The following is a 23,300-nucleotide window of genomic DNA, read 5'->3' as shown; positions in this document are numbered from 1 at the left end:
ACGACATTGATATTTAAATTGCGTCTTTAGCCGACCATGTCACTAAAAATATGCTCGGAAGACCCGGATTCATTTTTTTTTTTTTTTTTTACATAATAATAACACTTTGTCCTTATTTTTTATAGCTAAAATAAAATATATTAACTTTGACGGATAGCGTTATGCATGTGACAGTCTATGGACTTCTTCTCCCAGAATTCTTTGCAAGTGTCTTGGTTGGTGTCATCAGTGCAGCGGTGGCGTGGGTTCCCTTGGCTTTGCTTCTTGTCTCGCGCTTAAGTTTATTTTTTGACGAAGCAGCGGAATAACCTATCGGTTGTGCAAAAATGACGGTACGTTTATTCTTGAGTGATTTCCCACAAAAAAAAAAAACAATGTGTCAATAGCGAGCGTTAGCATTTTGCACTACATTGACATGCCATAGCTTTAGCAAATTAGCTAGCAAAAGACTTGTAGTCCAAGTAGTCTAACAACAACAAACCTACACCAAAAAACGCCGCTTAAGTTTTATATTCAGAAATGATCCATTCACACCGTTGGTGTTTAGAAACGCATTGTTTATTTTCTAGCTGCCACTTCTTTGATGTACATCTTGTATCATGTCATTCCAGGAGCGCAAGGGAACGGCAAAATTGGACTTTTTGAGAAAGATTGAGCTCGAAATTCAGGCGAAATGGGAGAAAGACAAAACGTTTGAGAATGATGCAGCGACAACAATTGGGGAAAGTGCACAGTAAGTAGACCCTTTATGTTGAATCTCCCAAAGACGGGCGTTAAGTGACAGAGCGTCGATTTGCACAAAATGAAAAGATGATGCGCAATGTCACTTTGAAATATTGTTGCAGTGATCCCATGCAATAACTCCTACTTTTCCCTCTATTCCACAGCAAAAACAAATATTTTGTCACCTTTCCCTACCCTTACATGAACGGGAGGTTGCATCTTGGTCACACATTCAGCTTGTCAAAGTGTGAGGTAAGTTGCTATTATTTAGGAAGGCAAAGAACATAGAAATGAATCCCCTGTGCTTTATGCTGTCTCAGTTTGCGGTTGGCTACCAGATGTTGAAAGGAAAGAAGTGCCTTTTCCCATTTGGTCTCCACTGCACAGGCATGCCAATCAAAGTGAGTGTTTTGGCGTATTCCTTAAGATTGCTTCATACATGCTGTACATAACATTGCAAAACAACCATAACAAAATTCATCTGTTTTCCAAAGGCCTGTGCAGACAAGCTCAAGCGGGAGATGGAACTGTACGGAAATCCGCCACAGTTTCCAGATGAGGAGGAGGATGAGGAAGAGGAGAAGGAGAAGCCAAAGACGTGTGATGAAATCATCATCAAGGACAAAGCCAAGGGGAAGAAGGTCTGAATTTGAGATGGTGTTTACTTGTCCCAATTGCTCATTGAGTGGAGGCATAACCCAGTTAAAACAAATAAACACCTGCCTCGATTAGATGACTCCCTTTCCCTTCTTGGACAATTAATAACAAAATTCCCATTAATTACAAAATTCCATGAGTAATTGCCAATTAGTGCCTCAACACGGTGGCAAAGCATCGCTTGTCAAAATAAAATTCTTCATTTGACTTTAACATACACCCATGGCAGTAAGTTTCCACCAGATGGCGGCAAAGAAATGTCTATCATTAGTATGTCCTTCATTCCAGTTTCTGACGTTATGTAATTGTCTTCTTAGAGTAAAGCAGTCGCCAAATCTGGTTCGGCCACCTTCCAGTGGAACATCATGAGGTCTCTAGGCCTGACTGACCACGACATTGCCAAGTTTGCCAACGCTGAACACTGGCTGGACTATTTCCCTCCTCTGGCTGTGAAAGATCTCAAAATGATGGGGGTCAAGGTACAAAATCATATTTTGCATTGTCTAAAAAACAAAACAAAAAAAAACACAAATTAAAAGGTTATTAAAAGTCTCGTGTGATCCTCCCAGGTGGACTGGCGGCGCTCGTTCATCACTACAGACGTGAACCCTTTCTATGACTCCTTTGTCCGCTGGCAGTTTGTCACCCTGAAGGAGAGAAAAAAGATTAATTTTGGAAAAAGGTGAGATGACGTCAATCAGCGTTTGTTCAATGTCACTTTATATTGAGATTATTTTTTTACAGGTATACCATCTATTCCCCTAAGGATGGACAACCATGTATGGACCATGATAGGCAAACAGGAGAGGTACGCTTACCCTGTGCAATGAAAAACAAATATAGATAGATAGATAGATAGATAGATAGATAGATAGATAGATAGATAGATAGATAGATAGATAGATAGATAGATAGATAGATAGATAGATAGATAGATAGATAGATAGATAGATATAAGATACATGCTATTTCGTTATTTTCACCTCACTTGCAGGGAGTCGGACCTCAGGAGTACATACTCATCAAGATGAAGATTGTTGAGCCCTACACGGCCAAATTCAAGTCCAAGGTTTTTTACAGCAGGTAACAAATTTGCTGCTGTTAATTTGCGTAAATTTGTGTAATTCAGACCGAAAATACGTGAGGTTAAAATCAAAGTATGGCATTGATTTTGTCCTACCTGCAGCGCCACAAAAGGCAAGAACATCTACCTGGTGGCCGCAACGCTAAGGCCAGAGACCATGTTTGGTCAAACCAACTGCTGGGTGAGGCCCGACATGAAGTACGTGGCCTTTGAGACCGCCAGCGGGGATGTCTTTATCTGTACTAGGAGGTCTGCCAGGAACATGTCCTTCCAGGGATTCACCAAGGACAATGGTGTGGTCCCCGTGGTCATGGAATTACTGGGACAGGTATGTTATTATTAAACATAAAAGTCGGAGCCAATATTTATCAAAGCGGTCGAGGTGCCTTGTAAAATTTGCATTTGATTTTTATTGAAGTTGGTCCAACAGTGTTCGCAAAACATTATGCCTGCAGGACATCCTCGGCTGCGCCCTGAGCGCTCCCCTGACGTCCTACAAGATCATCTACGCTCTGCCTATGCTCACCATCAAGGAGGACAAAGGTACGAGAAAGTTAATCCCAAACAATTAAGCATTAACGCTCACACGCCGGGCAGGGGGTTTTGTAAAAAGTTAAATGTCAAAATCCAACTTCTAATTACCCTCAGGTTCACTTGGTTTTAAAGGTTAGGGAAGGCAATGAGGTGTGCTAAACACGGATGAGTTTGGTGCACTGACATTTCAGCAGCTTCCCAAGCAGCTTTATTTACCTTTTTCCACTTTGAAAATGTCCATCGTGCGCTCATCATGCGCAATTAGGCAAACGGTGTACTGCGACGGCGAATAGCAAAGCGGTGCGGCTTTAAAAGTTGCCCCAAATGTTACACTCCCCCCCCCCCACACACACACACACACACACACACACACACACTTTTTTGGTTTTCATCAGGCACAGGAGTAGTCACCAGCGTGCCTTCTGACGCCCCCGATGACATCGCTGCTCTTCGGGACATCAAGAAAAAACAAGTGAGTTGTGCATCTTTCTACATAGCTGCAACTAAGTAACACAAATGCTTCATTGGAGCCAACGCCACATTTATAGTGACAAAGCTTGGTAGTCAAAAAATTCAATATGAATATTTCATAGGCCCTGAGGGAGAAGTATGGAATTGAGGAGAAGATGGTGCTTCCTTTTGAGCCGGTAAGCTCATCTCCTCAGACATCTTAAACCCATCAATTGTAGTTCTGAAGCTGCTATGCGTGTGTCTCTATTTCAGATTCCCATCATAGACATTCCAGGCTATGGAAACCTGTCTGCTCCGCTGGTCTGTGATGAGCTAAAAATCCAAAGCCAGAATGACAAGGAGAAGCTGGCCGAGGCTAAGGAGAAAGTCTACTTGAAGGGATTCTATGAAGGGGTTAGTCCACCTTGTCCGGCTGGTCTGTAGCCCATGATAAAATACGTGATGAATGAATTCCCTCAGATCATGCTAGTTGACGGCTACAAGGGGATGAAAGTCCAGGATGTGAAGAAGCCAATCCAGAAGATGATGATAGAAAAGGTAGGACTTGCTCTGTCTGAGGCCTCTTACCGGATACTTACAGAAGGTAGCATCATTTCTTTGTATCGCCCCCAAAATATTGCCAAAGCCTGCATCTCTGATTTTCAGGGCGAGGCCCTCATCTACATGGAGCCAGAAAAACAGGTCATGTCGCGTTCAGCAGACGAGTGCGTGGTGGCTCTCTGTGATCAGTGGTAAGTGACACAAACTGCACGCAACTCTAGAGCTGAGTAGATTCAAATGACAGCGTTTGTATCTCAGGTATTTGGACTACGGCGATGCTGACTGGAAGCGGCACACCAACGAAGCCCTCAAGTCTTTGGAGACGTAAGACGCGCTCGATTCATTTCATAAGATATTTTATGCTTTTTGCTTGCGGAGAACAAGCACTGAAAGGATTATCGAATTTAACTTTTTTTTATCTATTCTGTTCTGCATAGATTTTGTGATGAGACCAGGAGAAACTTTGAGGCTACTTTGGCATGGCTGCAGGAGCACGCCTGCTCTCGGACTTACGGACTTGGTAAGTGTACTGGGTCGAGTTTACCATGATTCTTGATTGACGGTTGATTATTAAAATTGTTCATAAAAAAATGTAATCCATTGAACAACTGCGTGAGAGAGGCAGCAGAAAAGGGGTGACTTTTGATACATTCAAAAACGCAGAGCCATCTAGACGTGGATTACCGGTGGTGACTTCACGGCTGTTGGCAGGCTCGACACTGCAGCTGGCAATTTAAAAAAAAAAAAAAAAATTATACACCTGTTTGCGCTTGCTTGCCATAGGAACACGGCTGCCTTGGGACGAGCAGTGGCTGATTGAGTCCCTCTCCGACTCCACCATCTACATGGCCTACTACACGGTGGCTCACCTCCTCCAGGGAGGCGTGCTCAGCGGACAGGGGGCCTCACCGCTGGGTATCAAGTAAGTCATCACGGCGGGAGCTAAAACACCACCACATTTTACACTTCATCCCGTATTCTTTTTTTTTTTTTTTTTATGTGTGTCTCAGACCGCAACAGATGACCAAGGAGGTGTGGGACTTTATCTTTTTCAAAACGTCCCCATTCCCCAAGACGGACATCCCAAAAGAGCATCTTCAGAAGCTCAAGAGGGAGTTTGAGTATTGGTACCCGGTGGACGTGCGCGTGTCTGGCAAAGACCTGGTGCCCAACCACTTGTCGTACTACCTCTATAACCACGTGGCCATGTGGCCCAATGACCGGTGGGCTTGTCTTCATTATATGCGTCCACATAGAGCTTTAAAATAGTATTCACCTCCAGTGCACATTGATTTTTGATGGGCTACATATCTTCCTTCCGCAGTGGGAAGTGGCCACAGGCTGTGCGAGCCAACGGGCATCTGCTCCTGAATTCTGAGAAGGTACGTCAAATCCTAATGGTGTGATTTGTCATATTTAGTCATACAAAGCTGCCACGGCTAAGCGCTTTTGCACTGCTTTTGATTGAATTCTCTGTGGGAATCTATGGGGTGTGGTATGACTTACCATCTGCTTTTCTTGTCTACCAGATGTCCAAATCAACCGGAAACTTCCTCACTCTGAGCCAAGCCATCAAAAAGTTCTCAGCAGACGGTAGGCTGAGAGTGTCATGCCTTTCATCGCTGCAGCGTTTTTTTATTTTTATTTTTTTATTCTCTATTTCTTCGTTGACTGACAGCTTCCGCCTGGAGATGGAGACAGAGGGCCCAGAAGACGGCCCTCTGTTCGTTGTTGCTTTGCGCTTGGCTAGTTTGACAGCTATGGAATCAACAGCGTGTGAGAAAGAAACGAGCTGGTATTCTGGTGATGTCACCTTTCTCATAATTGAGGCATTTCTTGATGAAGATGTCTTCTTGCTGAAAGTGGTGTCTGCTGGGTATTTGCAGGAGTCTCAATTTGACAGCCATTTTGCCAATAATGAGATGGTCATTTGTCCTCATGTTTACCTATGCATGAATTAGTACCGTTCTTCAAATAGTGACCCCCACGCTGATGGGCAGCGGGGCTTATCTCAATGCTGTGTGCGTCGGAGGCACTGTGGGAGGTCAATTTAAACCGTTTATTTGGAATGTTGATGTCGAAAACGTATTACATGGTTTTTGATGGTGTTCTCAACCTCCTTCCTTTCTTCTTCTTCTGTCTTAGGTATGCGTCTGGCTCTAGCTGACGCAGGTGACACGGTGGAGGATGCCAACTTTGTGGAAACCATGGCGGATGCCGGCATCCTGCGCCTTTACACCTGGCTGGAGTGGGTGAAGGAGATGATAGCCAACCAGAACAACCTGAGGACCGGACCCGCAGACACCTTCAACGACCGCGTATTTGCCAGGTAAACACAATCGAAGCAAACGATTTTCAAATGTTTGTTCTCCTCCTCCCCTAATTGCGTCACTTCATTCTTAATTTTGCGCTCTGTAGGATTACTATCCTAAAAAAAATAAAAAATGATGCACTGCAGTCTACACCCATCTTGTCATATTCAGTTGAAATTTCATAAAAACGCCGTCGTAAAAATAAATTGCGAGGCGCTCGAGCTGGTAGCAAGCCAGTCGGGAAGGATTTCAGAAGCCGCACGAAAACATCTCTTTTTAAAGAACCCCCGAGCCGAAACTTTAAAGGATTTTGTATCTTGGCCAGCGAGATGAATTCTGGAATATTGAAGACTGAGCAACACTATATCAGGATGATGTTCAAAGAGGCTTTGAAGTGTGGCTTCTTTGAGTTCCAGGTAAATAAAATCTTCTCAAGCAATTTACAATTGTTTACCTCTATCCAGAAGAAGCTCCATATTAATATGATGAATGCTTCCTCCAGGCTGCCAAAGATAAGTACAGGGAGTTGGCTATTGAAGGCATGCACAGAGATCTGGTCTTCCACTTCATAGAGAAACAAACGCTGCTGCTGGCCCCCATATGTCCACACCTGTGCGAGTACACCTGGGGTCTGCTGGGCAAGGTAAGACATTTGCATAATTGCCGCCTCCGTTTAGGAATAGCGGCCGCTCGTTCAAAGTGCTGACTTTCATCCTTTCCACTCACCTCTTTTGTACACTTAAAAGAAGGCAGGGGCACCAAAGCGATATTTTAAAAGACCTGCGCTAATATATATTCATGAGTTCAGCCACCATCAGACCGGCTTATTTCATCCACTTCTAACGCTTTTCCTGGCTGTGACCACTCGGAGCTTGTCTCCATCATGCGTGGTTCATCTTGTTTCTGCTTTTAAATTGAGGCCCACACTTATCGTGCATGTACCTGACAACACAGAGGGCCAAGAATATTTTCAACACTCTTACCGGTAAGAGTACAAAAGAAGATATATTTTCCGTCATCATCTAGCAACGACCGTTTCCTGCACCGGCTAAAAAGCTAATAAGCACGAACAGTTTCACCCTGCTGTGTTTTGCCCGCCCCCGACAGCCTACATCTGTGACAAAGGCGTCATGGCCCATCGCCGGACCAGTGGATGAGATTCTCATGCGCTCCTCTCAGTACCTGATGGAGACGGCACACGACCTCCGACTGAGACTCAAAGCGTACCTGCTTCCCCCGAAAAATAAGGTACAATGCAGACATTTTCAGTTGTGCTGAAGTCAAATGTTTAAACGCCCAATACTGCCCCCCTATCTGTACTTTGTTTTCCTTGAGCAGAAAGGCGACTCAAAGCCCCCCAGCAAACCTTCACACTGCACCATCTATGTGGCCAAGAGCTACCCGACATGGCAACACAGCGCCTTATCCCTGCTGGGCAAGCACTACAAGGTCAGCGACACAAACACGCATGCTCTACATGCGGCGTTAGACAAACATTGCGTCTTTGTTTGTCCTCTTTGTGTAGAGCAACAACGGCGTCCTTCCAGACAACAAGGTGATAGCCGGCGAGCTGGGAGCACTCCCCGAGCTGAAGAAGTACATGAAGAGAGTCATGCCCTTCGTTGCCATGATCAAGGTACGGCATCAACGCCGCAGCAGGCCATTTGCTCGGAATCATAATGTGGCGAGCAATGTGAACCCTTTTGCAAATACACACATTCTATTGGCATTTGTTTATTTTTTCCTCATTAAATGAGGGACAACATTCAAATCAAATACTTTTGTGTTTATTTTAAAGTGTACATCTCACTTGGTCTATCTGTTCTGGTGCCCATCGAGTACAAACATTTAGCACGTATTCTTTTGTCTTGTGAAAAGCTTTTCTTTTTCTCTGCTTGTGTCAGACAAAAACGCAAAACTGCTATATTGATCTTCCGCAGAATTTTTTTTAAGTCGCCAATATCTTGCAGACTTTAAAGTTACTATCTCCAAAAAATCCATCTATAATGTTTATTCCAATCTTTGTGACTGTTTCTCTTTTGTTTTTTTGCTCTTCATCAATCTCTATTTTGCAGTTCTCAATTGTGTTTTCTTTTTAGTCAGACTGCGCTGTAAAACTCAATTGAATCCCAAATTGAGACATATCGAGTCCAAGTTGTCCGCTTATAAACGAGAGAGTCCAATCACCGGTGGTTAATGTATCACACGTGCATGCGGCTTTCCATAGGAGAACCTTGAAAAAAACGGGCCCAGGGTTCTGGACCTTGAGCTGGAGTTTGACGAGCGGGCAGTTCTGATGGAGAATCTGGTCTACCTAACCAATTCCCTCGAGGTATGTCGACACTCCTTCACCAGACTGATTGGACTTTCAAAGATGCTCGACAGTCAACAAGCATGAGAAAGAATTTGAAGCGCGTTTCCTCAATGTTCACCCTTAATGCAGCTGGAGGGGATCGACATCTTGTTCGCGTCTGAGGCCGATGACAAAGTGAAGGAAGACTGTTGCCCGGGGCAACCGTACTGTGTGTTCAGATCCGAGGTGACCGCTCGTGTGAAGGACGTCTTTGTGATTCCCAAGGTTCCATGCGACCACCTTAATTTTTGAAATGGACAATTTGTATGTTGACAGCCAGCAGTTTGCGTGACCTTGGTCAATCCTCAGCCGTGCAACGGCCTCTTCTCGACCAAGCTCGACATCAGGCAGGGAGACAGCAGAGACAACGTCATCCGCAGACTCGCTAAGGTCAACAGACTCCTCAAAGGTGAGATATCCAAAACAAAATTTGGACTTAAAATATGTTTGAAAGGGACACAATCCAATTTTCATCTCCGCACTCTTGAATTGCTATTTCAAGCTACATTTATGGCACACAAATCAAAATTTCCTTCACCCCTGACCTTTTCCCTCCGACCAGATCTATCCAAAGTGAAGCTGATGAGGTACGAAGACCCCGTACTGGGTCCCCGTCGGGTACCCGTGCTGGGACAAGAGGAGCTGGGCAAAGTCCTCATCTCTCCTCAGTCCGTGTTCAGCATCAACCTGGACGAGAAGAAAGTCACTGTGGCTGACAACAACCTCACTGTGGACATCGGCGACACTCTGGCCTACCTGGTTTAATTAAAAAACACACACACACACATCATAAAGTGTTGCGACACAACATAAGTTGATATCTGCAAACTATTTTTAATTAAAAGAACAAACCCATTGAACTATACGACATCTGTTGCTGTTTTCATACCTACCGATGGAATTGTTTTGTTCATCCAAGGTGAAACGTCACGGTCCCTCCTGTTGTGTCTCTAGAGGTGCTGTTTGTCTAACGTTTTTTTTTATTTCCAGAGAAATAATAAAACTTGTGAAATAAAATGTTGAGCATTTCCAGATTTTTTTTCGACATCCCACCATCTTCCATCTGTGGCGACTCTCATCCATCCTCCTGTCACGTTTACTGCTGGACTAATGGTGAGTTTGTATTTTGTTACCATGACGATACGGAGCAGCTATAATGGGTTGGATGCACTTAGATCTCCAAATCTAAAAGAGTGAACTGAAAAGGACACAGGGAGACGGCACGGATGATGAAAAATGCATTAGGAGCAAAAAAAAGTGTCATGTCACAGTCGACATAATGAAACAATCCCATTTTACAGGTGAACTGGAGATATTTTCTCCCTGAGTCAATTTTCCTCTTGCCTGTGCCTCATTTGTCGGATTCAATTCTTATTTTCCTGCCCAAGGGTGAGTGTAGCATTGACTTGCTTTTTGTCTTACAAGTAACATGCATCCCCATGTGGCCCTGCTTCAAATCTATGAAAAATATTTGACTCATACTGTTATGTGATCACATACAGTCCAAAGTGAAATATAGTTTGTGTCAAGTCTTTTGGATAATATGCTTTTTCTAATCCCAGTCCTTTTAAAACAATTGAAATAAGTACTTTACATTTCCTTCATATAAGGCTATCACAACCATACAACTTGACTTTTATTTTGAAGAAAAGGATTAATGGCTGCAAACAGGACGTTACATCAGAAAGATGACCCCAAGCAACCCTTGTGACAAAGCTTAAAGGTTTGTAAAGCCCTCCCAAATACTATTTATTATAAAATATACAATTTATTTTTTAATAATTTTTGGGCCATTTATTTGTTGACCTCTATAGCTTCATGTCATTTAGTGTAACCTATTGCAACTGGAGCAATAACTACATGAAAGACGGAATAAGATATGAGCAAATAAAGTATCTCTTTTCTGTCATTAAAACAATAATTGATAATATCCCTAGGGGATTTATTTCCAACTATAGTAATATAAATAGTATGCTCCACATAATGAACTAATAAATAGCACATATTTGTTGAATGCGAGGTCATGTCAATGCATTACCTTGATGTATCTTTTGCAGCATTTAGCGCAGAGGCCAACTAGCACACTTATCTCTATAAGACTTTTTTTTTTTTTTTCTCTTGCCAAGCCTCGCGTTGAGCCACTTTATCTGGCCCTGACATGCACTGGGTGAGTGTCATCTCCCGGCCTTCACTCTCCTCTCTGCATACCGGCGGCGTTTTGTAATGGAGCAGACCATTGTCACACAGCAGTAAGTGTCTTTCGTACATGTTGAATTAAATGATGCAAAAAAACTTTGAAATTCAAATTGTTACAACATAACAGTACCAGTTCTTGCCACTGATCGTTTTGTGTCTCTGTGTGTGTGTGTGTGTTTAAAATAATAAACTATATCCACAAATACAAAGCTCACCCTAGTGCCATATGCTTGCACACTAAAAAGAATGAAATCCTGTGATTAACAGAATTTCAAACATCTGCTTGCATTGTAGGCCATCTTTATCAGAGAAGGGAGATAGATGTTTCTCCACAGGAAGTGACACACACTGGAAGTCAAACAACTTCCCTTACATGATGAGCGCAGCGGCGCTCACTCAGCCCGGCCTGGGCGTCACCAGCACCACCGTCACCACCGTCACACAGACAGGCGGCGACTGGAGCAGTGGCCTGTTTGACATCGGCGGAGATAAATCCACATGTACAGTAACTCATCGTCATCTGTATGTTGTCCTACGTATAATCCAGGGCCTGAGGTTGTTGCGTTCTTACCAAGCAGGTGTTGTCGGCGCCGTGGCGCCATGCTGTTTGGACCTGAGGCTCGCAAACCAGTACGGCGAGTGTCTCTGTTTTCCTCTTCTGCCAGGGTCCACCTTCGCCATGAGAGTCGGCTTCAGGGAGCGCTATAAGATAAGAGTGCGTGTCATGGGGGTATACAGTAAATACAGTATTCATCATATGATCATTTATTTATTTTATATAATACAACCTGATCATGAATACTAATATGTTCCTGTGTGTTGTGCGCTGTTCTACAGGGGAACATGTGCGACGACTGGAGCACCGTGTGTTGCTGTTACTCCCTGGCCCTGTGTCAAATGGCACGGGAGATGAAGTGGCGCACCGGGATTCAGACGTACCACGTGTCCACCGCGCTGGATTGCGCTTGCTCGACTGGGACCGAACGCCACTCGCTCTCTCAGCAGTGTTGATTCTGAGAGGACACTTGCTTTGGCCACTTTATTAGGTACACCTTCACAATGGAATTTCTTTCCAAAAAAAGATGCTAATACATTTGCCGTGATGTAATGCAGTCAGAGCCAATTAAAACTGCATTCTTATTCAATTATCAAGTGGGCAGCCTACTGTTTAACAAATATATTTCCAATTTCCGAAAGACAAGTTCGATAGAAGAGTGCACACAATAAATATACAACCTTTACAACTGTAATCACCTTTCTCTGGTTTTCGTCATAGTTTCCACCAAGTGGGGGAAAAAAAAAAAAAGTTATTATCTGTATTATTTTACTGCACGTCCAGAGATATGAGCCTCATGATCTTTGCAGCCGCTGCGTTGTAATGCTTTATGGATTTTGCAGGTCTGAGCTTTTTTTGATTTTTGTCTTGTACGGCAAAGGTCAGCTGACACATTAAATGTAATTCCTCTCTGGTTCATAGCGGCGAGCCAATACAATGGATGTAAAAACACCCTCGTTAAAATACCAGGATTTTCTCATTTAAAAGTGAGACCAAGACAAATCAAATCTTTTGACATATAGCTTGTAGTAAGTACTGGAGGGAAAAAAAAACTTTTTGAGAAAGGCAAAGACAACAACAATGTAATGGTTTTGCACAAGTGTGCACACCCTTTTATTTGAATTTGGGATGTGTCTGACAGAAAGCTATAATTGAATTTTCATTCTCAGTGTTGTGCCATAACGCATCTCCGCCTGCTTCCCCGCCCTGCAGGCGTTCAATCATGTTATTAATCCTGATTGCTGTCCTTCCCTCAATTTGAAAATGCCAGCCAACAAGCAGTCACCGTGTGGCTGTGAAAACATCATTATATATATGCAAAGCTAGCGGTTGGGTGCTCAAAGAGCAAACGTGGCATTTATTACCATCTATTGGACGTGGCGGACTACCTGGCAAGTCATTCATAGAAAGTTGCATTTCTAACATCAAAGAGAAGAAACTTTCCTTTCTGTGAATTCACCAAGTTGATTGGCTTTTGGCCCCAGTGAAGGCTTTGCCGTCCAGGAACATGATTCTGTGACATCTAAAGGGGGAAAAAGCAAATAATGGGCCATTATTTTATTTTTTTCCCCACTTTGGGTAATGCCAGCTGCCCCACTGCGGCTTGGGAACGTTTCCCAGCTCTACTGGCTGTAAAAGGGGACACACACATACGCCATCCAGGGGGAAGAAGAAAACAAAAAGCCATCGGTAATTCCCCTTGAGCCACCAGGGGGCAGTCTTGCTGCAAATGTGAGTTGAATGCTGTTTTCCAATAATAACCATAGGGCGTGAAGCTGCCCAGAGGGAGTAGTCAGTCCAGTGTGCTGATCTAAGGTCATATCCAGATTCCCCCAGCGGGAGAAGAGGTCAAAATTTGAAGCAGTCCTGGAGTATCTGAAGTCAGCAGGCGGGCCATAAAACGACTGCGCTCATATTACTTGCTGCACTTTCAGCATCAAAACGCACCGATGCATGGTGGTGTGGAGTATACGCGCTTATAGAAAACAGCCCTTTGGGGAAATGTGTGTATGAGTAATTGAAGCTGTATCTCTCCAATGCCATTGCACTCGTTTGCCACTTGCAAACAGACAAAATCAAAACACAGCCCAAGGGGGAGCACATCAGGGTTGCACACCCACCAGCGCTGGAAAGATGATGAGGCGACAAAGAGGTGTTATGTACACTAAACTGTCACTCTCATTTTTTTCCTTCCCCATTTATAAAATTATTCATTCATCAATGTTTCTTTCGCACTTGTCCTCATTCGTGTCCGCAAGTGAGCTGGCGTGATTATGAGTTATATTATTATTTGGACAACATTCATGGCGATGCAGTTCTCCTTTGCCGTTTCGAGAACTTGGCGCAACACACACACACACACACACACACACACACACACACACACACACACACACACACACACACACACACACACACACACACACACACACACACACACACACACACACACACGTAAGAAGAAAAGCACACATTCTACTAGCATGTTCCCCATAAAAATATCTCCACAATAAGGGTGGCCTGTCAAGGGTTGTGCTCACAAGGACAGCCAGACAAGCACACGCACACACACAGGTTTGCTTCTTGAGTCTGCATGTATGCTTTGCAAAAAAAATAAAAAATTACTTCCAGCACGACTGTGAAATTAGTCTCATTCTTGTCATATAATTAAATTTTATCTTATGGTATTAAATATGATTTTATTTCATTATAACTCATCTTTGTCCTGAATATTCCATGTTAGTATGCTTCTCATTCACAGTTGTGTCAGAATAAAGTAGCAGGAAAATGGAGTTCAGACAGCAGCCAAATAATGAAGGCGAGGTGCACATTTATCACTTTGATCACCGGGGCGACTCGCTATTCAGTAGAGTATATAGACACTCCACGCTCTCATATACAGAAGCGCAAATGGTACACCCAGATGAAACTGAGACCGGGATGGGGGGCGAAGGGAAACAAGGCGTAATTAGAAAGTATTTTCGCACCGAGGACAGCTTCATTGATTTATCGATGGGAATCTTTTGTTTTTTGGGCTTGCAGTAAATTGACTGACTTGTGCATTCCTTTTTGTTGTGATGCAAATCAATAGAGAAGGTTCGAGCTAGGAAGGGCATTCACATAAACGCGTTAAAACGGTATCATGGCTTTTGGAGCACATATGGGCATTTGAGTTCATTTGATTTGAGTGAGGGCGGCTCGGTGGCGCAGTGAGTTAGGAGGGTGCGGGTTCGATTCCACCTCCGGCCCTCCCTGTGTGGAGTTTGCATGTTCTCCCCGTGTCCGCGTGGGTTTTCTCCGGGCACTCCGGTTTCCTCCCACATCCCAAAAACATGCTTGATAGGCCGATTGAGCACTCCAAATTGTCCCTAGGTGTGAGTGCGAGTGCGAATGGTTGTTCGTCTCTGTGTGCCCTGCGATTGGTTGGCAACCAGTTCAGGGTGTCCCCCGCCTACTGCCCGATGACGACTGGGATAGGCTCCAGCACGCCCGCGACCCCCGTGGGGACTAAGCGGTTCAGAAAATGAATGAATGAATGAATGAATGATTTGAGTGAAAGCTGAGTTGGTTGCTCACAGCTAAGTGCTAACTAACACATTTTGTCTCTGCAGGCAAGCTGGAGCCATTTTGGCATATGAAGAAAAGCAGAGGGGAAGAAAGTCTCTTTTGAAGGTGCCATTTCCACTCCTTTCATGTGACGGCTTCAAAGTGAATGTTTGGGCTCATTCCGTGAGGACCGTTTGTTGTTCTTCTGCACGGTAAAGTCTTGGGTGGCTGGGGGAACCCGTGATGCCGAAGAGGGTCTTGTGTGCTGGGATCCTAGAGGCCAACTTTAGGCAAATTTGTTGCCTTGAGTTCATTGGTGCAACCGTTTTCCCAACCCACCTTATTGCGGTGATGAATTGCGGATAGTTAAAGTTGTCGGCGAGCGGTTTTCCGGTAGCAGCTCAATGATGCGGCGTGTCCCTTATGACCTATGCAAGTCCAAATTGAAATAGATTTTTTTTTTCTGTTCAAACAAAGGTTCTTCCACTAGCGAGCCTTCAGGACAGAAAAGCGAAAAAAGCAAACGATCCCACAAGCCCAAATGGAAAACATGGTGTTAAGTCAGTGACAGGGCCTCCAGGCAAAAGCAAACACAACCATTTTTACATTTTCTAACATTCATTTTCTCTCCTGTCACACATTAAAGGAATATTTTGACAAGGAAAAGGACATTTCCTTTCCTTTTTTTTTTTTCTCTTCTCCTTCTGCCACACTTTTAAAAATAAACTCTACTGTAGTTCACAGCAAGCTGATGGAAAATTTTGGCTGGTATATGTGAAACCATTTTTTTCTTGTACTTTTTAAAAGAATGCAGCGTTTCCTATTTCAATGTCTTAATTGAAAATTTTCCTGCCGCATGATTGCACCTTGTTATCATTGAGTGTGAAAAAAAAAGCCTGCAGGGCCATTTGCAATCTGTCGCATCCCATTAAATGTCCTTGTCACCAGTTACCATATGACCTGTGCCTCATATAAGATGTTGGGAAGTGTTGCATAATGCTTTCGTGTCCACCACACACACACACACACACACACACACACACACACACACACACACACACACACACACACACACACACACACACACACACACACACACACACACACACACACACACACACACACACACACCTAGCCGCCATTGATGAAGGTGTTCTTTCATCCAAGTATGTCAGTTGGGGCAGCCGTCGGTGTGTGTGCGCGTGCGCTTCATACGCCATGTCAAAGGCTTTGACGCATTCCTAAGTGTCAAATGTGGAGGTGGCGTGCGTAGTGACGGCAAGAGAGTGCAAGAAGTGATGATGAAAGGTCCTCGGAAATGATTTTTCCATCCTCTCGCCGTCCGTGCCTTGGTCTCCTGTCCGTGTTGGACTGTGGTTGCATCTTAGTCAGGACAATAAAAGGCAGGTCATAAAGTGATTGGTGGAGACACGGTTGAAGCAATATGTTAATTCATCTGTCCGTCCATCTGTCCACCACTTGGTCCATCTGTCCACCGAGCCTGTCATTTTATCCGTCAAACGACAGACAGGTGTGTGATCATATTTGTTGTTAATCCATCAATCTGTTTGTCCACCTATCCACCCTTCCGTCTTCTGATCATGTGCGAGCACCAAGATGGGATTTCTTGCGAGTATGCAAAATGTGAACAAGTCTTTGAAACGGCCTCGCCTTTCCTTCAAAGACGAGCGCAGGCTGCGATCACGCAAGCATGTCCAATCTAGCGAGCCAGCTTTTTCAGAGGATGACCCGTCACTCAAAGGCAGACACAAACAATGAAGCGCGAAGGCGAGGCGGCGAGTAAGCCGACTGGCGGAGGTGTCTTATGCATGATGTGGAAATTTGTGCCACGCTGACATGCACGGGGAAAGGTCACTAAATTAAAGCATTCCGTTCACACGACGAACACTTGACTTGCGTGCGCCGCCGTGACCGACAAATAGTCAAGGCGAGCAAATGCGACGAGGCGGCAAAACACTCCAAAAGAGAGACTGACACTTTGTTGTATTCACAATTTGTCAGAATGTAGATCCAATTACAGGGTCTTGTCTATTCTTATGCGAGAGGCACGAATGGTTTTCAGTTGATCCATTCCACCATCAATCTAGCTTTTGTCTGTAACCCAAGTCACTAAATATTGTCCAATCGATGTGGACACACATACTGTAAACGGTCTGGCGATCCAGGGCCGATGGGCTTTTTTTTTATTAGAGAGATAATGGGAAGCAGGATTCAGAGACAAAGTCCACGGAAAGAATCCCAAGACAGAATGGTGTCGAGACGAAGACACAAACGAGACAAAAAAGACGGATAAAGCCACAAGTAAACAAACGTGCAGTGAAGCAGGGTGTTAAAAGTGAGAAGCCATCAAGTCAGACAGAGTGAAGACTCCCGGTGCATCAAATGGACTGTAAAACAAATGAGATCCAAAGAAACCGCCACAGCTCAGATCCCACATGACAGACGGGGTAGGCGTGTGAGGCCAGTTATTTAAAGCTCTGACATCTTCTCATTGTTGCCAACAACAATGCCGAGTTCAGTGCTAAACAATCTTTTATAGCTATAACTGTACAACAATTTGCAACATACAGCGTTTCCAGGTTAGGAGTTTCATAGTTTGCTCAATGGTGCCAGAGTAATTAGGTTTTTCCATCTGATCCTTTTACAAGTTTTTTTATTAGGACTATTTACTCGAGCCTTTCTGTGTCTGAAGCTGGGTTAGGACATCAGTTAGTTAGTTAGACGTTAATGACAAGACAGAATATGAGGAATTTTCTGGGGAGGAACTAAAAAAAAAAAAAAATACATTATGTTCATCTATGCTGGATGAAGTCATTCCATATATATCCAATCAAGTACAAATGTAAGCACTGGGACTCCTCTTTACTGTGAAAATTGTTTTTTTGATCTAATGTTGAAAAAAAGCAAGCAATAATAGCGCACCAAAGTAGGCGATGCTGAGTTGCCATGGCAACGACACAGGCAGTTCAACGACAATGTGCTTTCTTTTGCGGTCCTGAGATGGAATAGAAGTTAGAATGGAGGAGTTTACGAGAGGACTCGGCACTAGATTTGTATTTGCAAGCATTGTGAGCACCCTTCAGCTAATTGAGCCATCAATCCACCCCCGGCAAAATGCTCGCTTGCTATATTCGCTTGCCTTCGTTTTTCATCAACAAACTAATTCATATGATGACGTTTAAATGTTCCAGTTCAAAAGTTGCCATGGAGCAGATTTTTCTTTAAATGGCCCAGCAATCTTGTCATGGTATTTTTCTGATTTAGCATATATATATAATAATAATAATTTATACTGAACAAAAATATACAGTAAATGCATCTAACCACAACAACAGGCGCAATGCAAAACGTGTGCTGTGGTATTTCTTTCTTTCTGATTTGATATTGTCAAGACTTCGAGTTAACTTCTGGTTTTCTTTCCCTAACACATTCACGGTGTTGGTGAGACGATTTCAGACACGTCTGCTCTCTAACATCAATCTGCTCTTCATCACTTCTCCCTTTCCTCTCCTCGGTGGCCCTGGTCGTCTCTTTTGCCGCTTTCTATTAGTCTTTTCAACTCCCCCTTGGTTCTCGCTCAGATCTCTCCCCGCTGCCACCGAGCAGCCCGAAGGCAGAGTCAGCGTTGGAAGGTGGGTGAAGTTTGGTACCAGCCACTTTATTGCTTAAAACCCGCAATAGAAAATGCATTTAAAGGTGACATCGCATGTTTTATATTCCCCTCACAATTCGGAAGATGTACAAGTGTCTAACATGGTTTGATTCCTCAATGTACCAACAAGTCACAAGCAAGAAGTACTTGATGGCTTCACTGGACAGTCCATTTCCAATTCTGCCTTTGCAAAGAAAACAACGCTCAATATGCAGCGACACTGTCAGAGAGATATTTATTTCACAATCACTTTTCTTCAACGCCACTGCGGGTGTCTCGTTTTACTCTTGAGAATACATCCCAAAATAGCACAGCGAAGGCCTTTTTTTCCCCCCCCTCCATTTGCCTTTTTATATGCTTTACACAATGAAAAGTATACAGACAAAGCCCGGCCGGCCTAAGAGTGGAAATGAGTCACAATGAAGCTTAAAACCATATGAGGGGAAAAAAAACAAAACAAGCTGTGTTGTTATGGAAACGCCTGACAAAAATACAAGATGAGCTGATTGGCTGACATAGGAAATGCTTGCTGCTATTGTCCTTTTCACTTTGATTTGACCACCTGGTAGTTTGCAAAGAGTTCTGTCACGTTTGTCTTTTGACATTTTGCAAAATAGTGAATAGGCCCCAAAGAATAGAAAATAGCTTTCTTGAGGCATAAACATAACGCGAGACAGTGGCAAGTGGGCACGTGTGCGTGCACCTGCTGAACTTTAGATGTGCACGACATGACGAATGGATGAAGCTCACGTTGAATGTTGATCGGGGTGATAGACTCAAAACGTGATGCGCTTGCGTGGACACCATATTTTGCACGAGCGGCTCGCTTGTTCCATGCCGCACACGGAGCTTTTGTTACAGAAAAACGACTTCATTTAAAATGCACTATGCCTTTCTGTCAACGGATGTTTTTATTTATACTGACAACATGAAGTGAACAATTAAATCAAAGACTAGGCTTTAAAAACTTTTCAGCCACTCCCAGTTGAACCCTGACCCAAAAGGTCTTGATCCTCTTTGTCGAACAACAAATATTAGGGAGCAGCGCAATGGCCATTCGATTGACAAAAAAATATTTTAAATTATATCTATACTGCATGTTATCATAATAAGTGTATACTATTATAGAGTGTTATATCATGTAGGTATATCTAATATTAGGCCTGCTGACATATTTACAATAGCACACTGACACACCACTCCATTGACAAGCTGTCCTCTGTTGTGTAACAACTCCCACGCGCGCACACACACACACACACACACACACACACACACACACACACACACACACACACACACACACACACACACACACACACACACACACAGACACACACACACACGCACGTGCACACAGGCTTCTATTTAAGCAGTCATAACTATTTGATGACAGAGCTTCTGGTTTCTTCACCACCCTTTAGCACACCCGATCCAAGTGTGAATAATTTAACGTGCTTACCAATAAAATTGGGCCAATGGTAGATCATTGTTAAGCACAGGAGGCATGCCAAATACACACACACACACATACACACTCACTCATCCACCAGAAAAATAAGGGCTCAATCCACCCACAGCTCTTGAGCAGGAGCTCTCTCTTTTGCCGTTCATCACAGCAGGCGGTGACTGCTTCATGCTGACGTTCTCATCTTCTCGACTGACCCGCCTGCTCTCTGCAGCCCAGCAGACGTCATGGAGGAACCCCAGAGAAAAAAGAGTCAGCGACATGAAGGGGCCAAGCACAGAAAGGTGAGTTATCTGGAGAGAGCGTGGCCAAAGATGCTTGTGTCGGGCTGTCAAAAGGTGAGCAAAATGTATTCTGGCGTCAGTGGGGCTCGTTGTGTGCTTTGGGCCCGGAATCACAATTGTTATTTGGATAATGCTAACGCTTACAATTCAGTGGGCTGGTTTGGGATTTTTTTTATTCAAGTTAGTTTTCATGTTGACTTTTCAGTTAAAATGTAACGATCTCTTTTTTTTTTATTTCCACTCTGTCTTACATAAACGTGCCTGCCTCTCCGTCGACACCCTCTGATCCTATGTACGCGTCTCCCATAATAGATCAAACCCATCCGCTTTTACGGATCATCTTCTCGGCTACCATTGTGCCATCACTCTGCAGGTCAGGTTCAAGCTGGCGTCATCCTACAGCGGCCGGGTCCTGAAGCACGTGTACGAGGACGGGCAGGAGCTGGACAGCCCCGAGGAGAAGTACCCTCACAGCTTCCTCCCGCACGGCAAGATAGCGCCCAACCACCTGGAGATGGAGCAACTGTGCGGCTTTGAGGAGTCTTCATCGGAACGGCAGGGTGAGTTGATAGCTGCTTGACTCTTTGACTTTTATTTGGCCTCTGTCAAGGAAGCTGCTGGACTTTTGTCAGAGCTCCTGCCAGGAAAGTGGCTTTTCAAACATTTATCAAAACAAGTAAAAAAATAAGGCGTGCGTTCAGACTGTAGCTTTGTGAAAATGATTTAAAACCAAAGAATGGGATCGATTGTTAATTGAAGGCCATCATAGCATATGTTGTGTTGGAGGATGAAAGCTGGAGTAGCGTGACAACATGTTGTTATTGTGCACCCACCCAGGTGTGGAGCCTCCAACAGGGCTCATTGCCCAGAGAATCAACGTGTACAGAGGCATAGGAGGCTACAAGGCTGCTGCGGGCCACACCAACCAAACAGATGGAGACCCCAAAGTAAGCAGCAGGCGTGATGTGACTTGAAATGTGCTCACAACAACTCCTGGAACGCTCATAATTGTTGTTTCTCATTATTGCTCATTTTAGTTTCAATGCACTTGAATTCATCTGTGCTGCTGTTTTGGTTAGCAAGAGCGTTGGGCGGTTCAGTTGTTCAGTGTCTGTTTGACCTTCAAACATCCCGATAAGACCCTTTATATTATGAAACCCTTTTCATTCCTCTCGTGGTGTGTTTTCTTTAAATATCTCACTATTTCTGGCGCATAATCTCATTGGATTTACTGTATGTAAATGACATGAAAGGATTTATAATAGGATTGTAGCACCGCTTGTATTTATATGTTTCCATCCCCCATAGAATGACTTAAAACAGAAATCCAACAATAATAAATAGCTGAGATATTTCGTAAAGATGCTTTCGACTCGAAAAAGCGACGAATCCCCGTGCAATTGAAGTCAATTTCAGTTAGAAGGGAACAAAAACAATTACAAGCCAACGCAAAGTCGACACTTTAACGACAATGTCAGGAGGCTCGGTGGCTTAGTGTCACTTTCAAAAAAAGCCACACAGCGGCTGAGACGTGACGTTCTTATCTCGTTTATCAGTGAAGGACAGAAATGTGGATTTTATACATGGGCGGTATTTTAGGTTCACAGACATGACCGCTCGCCTCCATACTCCCCGTCTCTGATTTCAAAAGACAGACTCGGCCGGAGCACAGTGCCCCTTTATCTGATTGTCATTTCACCGTGTTTGAAAAAAAAAAATGCAAATGCCTGCAGATATCTGCACCCTGAGAGAAGGAAAAAAAAAAAAAAGGAAGGAAGATAAGTCATTGGAAGAAGTCTACGACAGTTTTCCGTCTCGCTTTTAATTTCAATCCATATCAATCAAACAAAATGAAAGAAAATAATGCCATACATCATCCGTCTTTGCTCTCAGTCGGTGTTGGACTTCGGAAAGATCATCATCTACACCAGCAACCTGCGAATCGTGCGAGCACCTGCCAGGAAAGCCGAGGTTGTACGCCACGGGACGGCACCCCCCGCGTCTCCGGAGGTTTATCCGCAGGCCCGTGAGCGTGGCAGCAGGAGGCGTGCCAAGGAGGCAGAGCGCAAAGCCACCTCACAGGCGCAGGTAATGATCCAAAGTATTCGGGCCCTGCCAGGAGTATTTATTACCTCCATTTGTGTGTTCGGCTAATCTCTTTCCTCCATATTTGCCAGTCTGTTTCATACTGTGTGCTGCTATATTGCCATCATTCTCAAAACATGACACACACACTAATCAAGCTTAGATTGAACCTTTTCTTCACCTTGGTGATCAACGTCAGCAGAGATTCGATGACTTGGAAATCGTAATAAGCTGATTATCTTGAGGTGTATTTCAATTTCTGGCAAAAGGTCCCATTTTGTAAATGTTAAACTTGTTCAGTCATCTCCCTCTCCCTGACCTACCTATTTTTTAATCTACCCTCATGTTGTCCAGGAGCCGGTGGGCTGCTGCCAGCTCTGCGGCGGCTCGGGCTGCACGCCGTGCTCGCTGTGTCACGGCAGCAAGCTGTCCATGCTGGCCAACCGCTTCAACGAGTCCATCAGCGAGCTACGCTGCCAGGCCTGCTACCCTCACGGCCTGGAGAGGTGCCAGGCTTGCGCCGGCAAGTCGCCATTTTTGCTCAGCGCTCGTACCCGGCAGGGAAGGGGGGCGCCCGCCAGCCAGTAAATGGAAGTGTTTGACGCTCAAGTGTGTGTCCAGACGACACTTTTGCCTAATCCCAAATGTTCAAACGCGAGACATGGCTGAATAGGGGGATTACGACAGCATGCCTGTAAAATACATTTTAACGTGTGCCGTGAACATAATGTCCCACTTTTTTTGCCGCTCACATTATTTTGCATCTCTAGTCTCCTTAATTAATCACTATCAAACATTGTTGACATAAATTCACACGT

At 44.2% G+C, this 23,300-nt stretch overlaps 3 protein-coding genes across 4 annotated transcripts; all 3 read left to right on the top strand.

The window, feature by feature from the left end:
- The first annotated feature begins 37 nt into the window (after positions 1-37).
- Positions 38-9,691, top strand: lars1b (leucyl-tRNA synthetase 1b). Its single transcript, XM_085935564.1, has 32 exons — positions 38-332; positions 612-733; positions 888-975; positions 1,044-1,124; positions 1,218-1,364; positions 1,698-1,859; positions 1,950-2,062; positions 2,125-2,188; positions 2,375-2,463; positions 2,567-2,792; positions 2,920-3,007; positions 3,394-3,470; positions 3,592-3,645; positions 3,722-3,862; positions 3,929-4,006; positions 4,115-4,200; positions 4,268-4,333; positions 4,447-4,529; positions 4,793-4,931; positions 5,020-5,232; positions 5,334-5,391; positions 5,539-5,602; positions 6,155-6,338; positions 6,647-6,737; positions 6,824-6,964; positions 7,429-7,569; positions 7,660-7,770; positions 7,847-7,957; positions 8,549-8,653; positions 8,765-8,860; positions 8,951-9,083; positions 9,237-9,691. Exons 1-32 carry the CDS (start codon positions 327-329, stop codon positions 9,437-9,439), a joined length of 3,561 nt encoding a protein of 1,186 aa, XP_085791690.1. The 5' UTR covers positions 38-326; the 3' UTR covers positions 9,440-9,691.
- A 680-nt stretch (positions 9,692-10,371) lies between these two features.
- On the top strand, positions 10,372-12,120 carry plac8l1 (PLAC8 like 1). The gene is made up of 5 exons (XM_085935568.1): positions 10,372-10,397; positions 10,801-10,923; positions 11,165-11,370; positions 11,449-11,585; positions 11,708-12,120. The coding sequence occupies exons 2-5, from the start codon at positions 10,898-10,900 to the stop codon at positions 11,879-11,881; spliced, it is 543 nt and encodes a 180-aa protein (XP_085791694.1). The 5' UTR covers positions 10,372-10,397; positions 10,801-10,897; the 3' UTR covers positions 11,882-12,120.
- An 8,220-nt stretch (positions 12,121-20,340) lies between these two features.
- Positions 20,341-23,070, top strand: grxcr2 (glutaredoxin and cysteine rich domain containing 2). 2 transcript variants are annotated; one of them, XM_085936570.1, is made up of 6 exons: positions 20,341-20,397; positions 20,771-20,957; positions 21,235-21,344; positions 21,481-21,483; positions 22,291-22,485; positions 22,840-23,070. In XM_085936570.1, exons 1-6 carry the CDS (start codon positions 20,341-20,343, stop codon positions 23,068-23,070), a joined length of 783 nt encoding a protein of 260 aa, XP_085792696.1. The 2 variants fall into 2 exon arrangements, with proteins under 2 accessions (XP_085792696.1, XP_085792695.1); XM_085936569.1 differs by lacking the exon at positions 21,481-21,483 and having other exon boundaries at positions 22,837-23,070.
- The last annotated feature ends 230 nt before the right edge of the window (positions 23,071-23,300 follow it).

The sequence above is a fragment of the Syngnathus leptorhynchus genome, chromosome 17, assembly GCF_054491065.1.
Source record: "Syngnathus leptorhynchus isolate UIUO chromosome 17, UIUO_Slep, whole genome shotgun sequence".
NCBI lineage: Eukaryota > Metazoa > Chordata > Actinopteri > Syngnathiformes > Syngnathidae > Syngnathus > Syngnathus leptorhynchus.
Note: the sequence above shows the minus strand (reverse complement) of the source record. Positions and strands in the feature narration are given on the sequence as shown.

Coding starts and splice junctions, on each gene's coding strand:
- lars1b (XM_085935564.1), top strand. Junction 6,738..6,823: donor GTGGCTTCTTTGAGTTCCAG/GTAAATAAAATC, acceptor TGCTTCCTCCAG/GCTGCCAAAGATAAGTACAG. Junction 7,958..8,548: donor CCTTCGTTGCCATGATCAAG/GTACGGCATCAA, acceptor GGCTTTCCATAG/GAGAACCTTGAAAAAAACGG.
- grxcr2 (XM_085936569.1), top strand. CDS start 20,341: ATGGAGGAACCCCAGAGAAAAAAGAGTCAGCGACATGAAGGGGCCAAG. Junction 21,345..22,290: donor AAACAGATGGAGACCCCAAA/GTAAGCAGCAGG, acceptor CTTTGCTCTCAG/TCGGTGTTGGACTTCGGAAA. Junction 22,486..22,836: donor AAGCCACCTCACAGGCGCAG/GTAATGATCCAA, acceptor CATGTTGTCCAG/GAGCCGGTGGGCTGCTGCCA.
- plac8l1 (XM_085935568.1), top strand. CDS start 10,898: ATGGAGCAGACCATTGTCACACAGCA. Junction 11,371..11,448: donor CGGCGGAGATAAATCCACAT/GTACAGTAACTC, acceptor CTTACCAAGCAG/GTGTTGTCGGCGCCGTGGCG. Junction 11,586..11,707: donor GGGAGCGCTATAAGATAAGA/GTGCGTGTCATG, acceptor GCTGTTCTACAG/GGGAACATGTGCGACGACTG.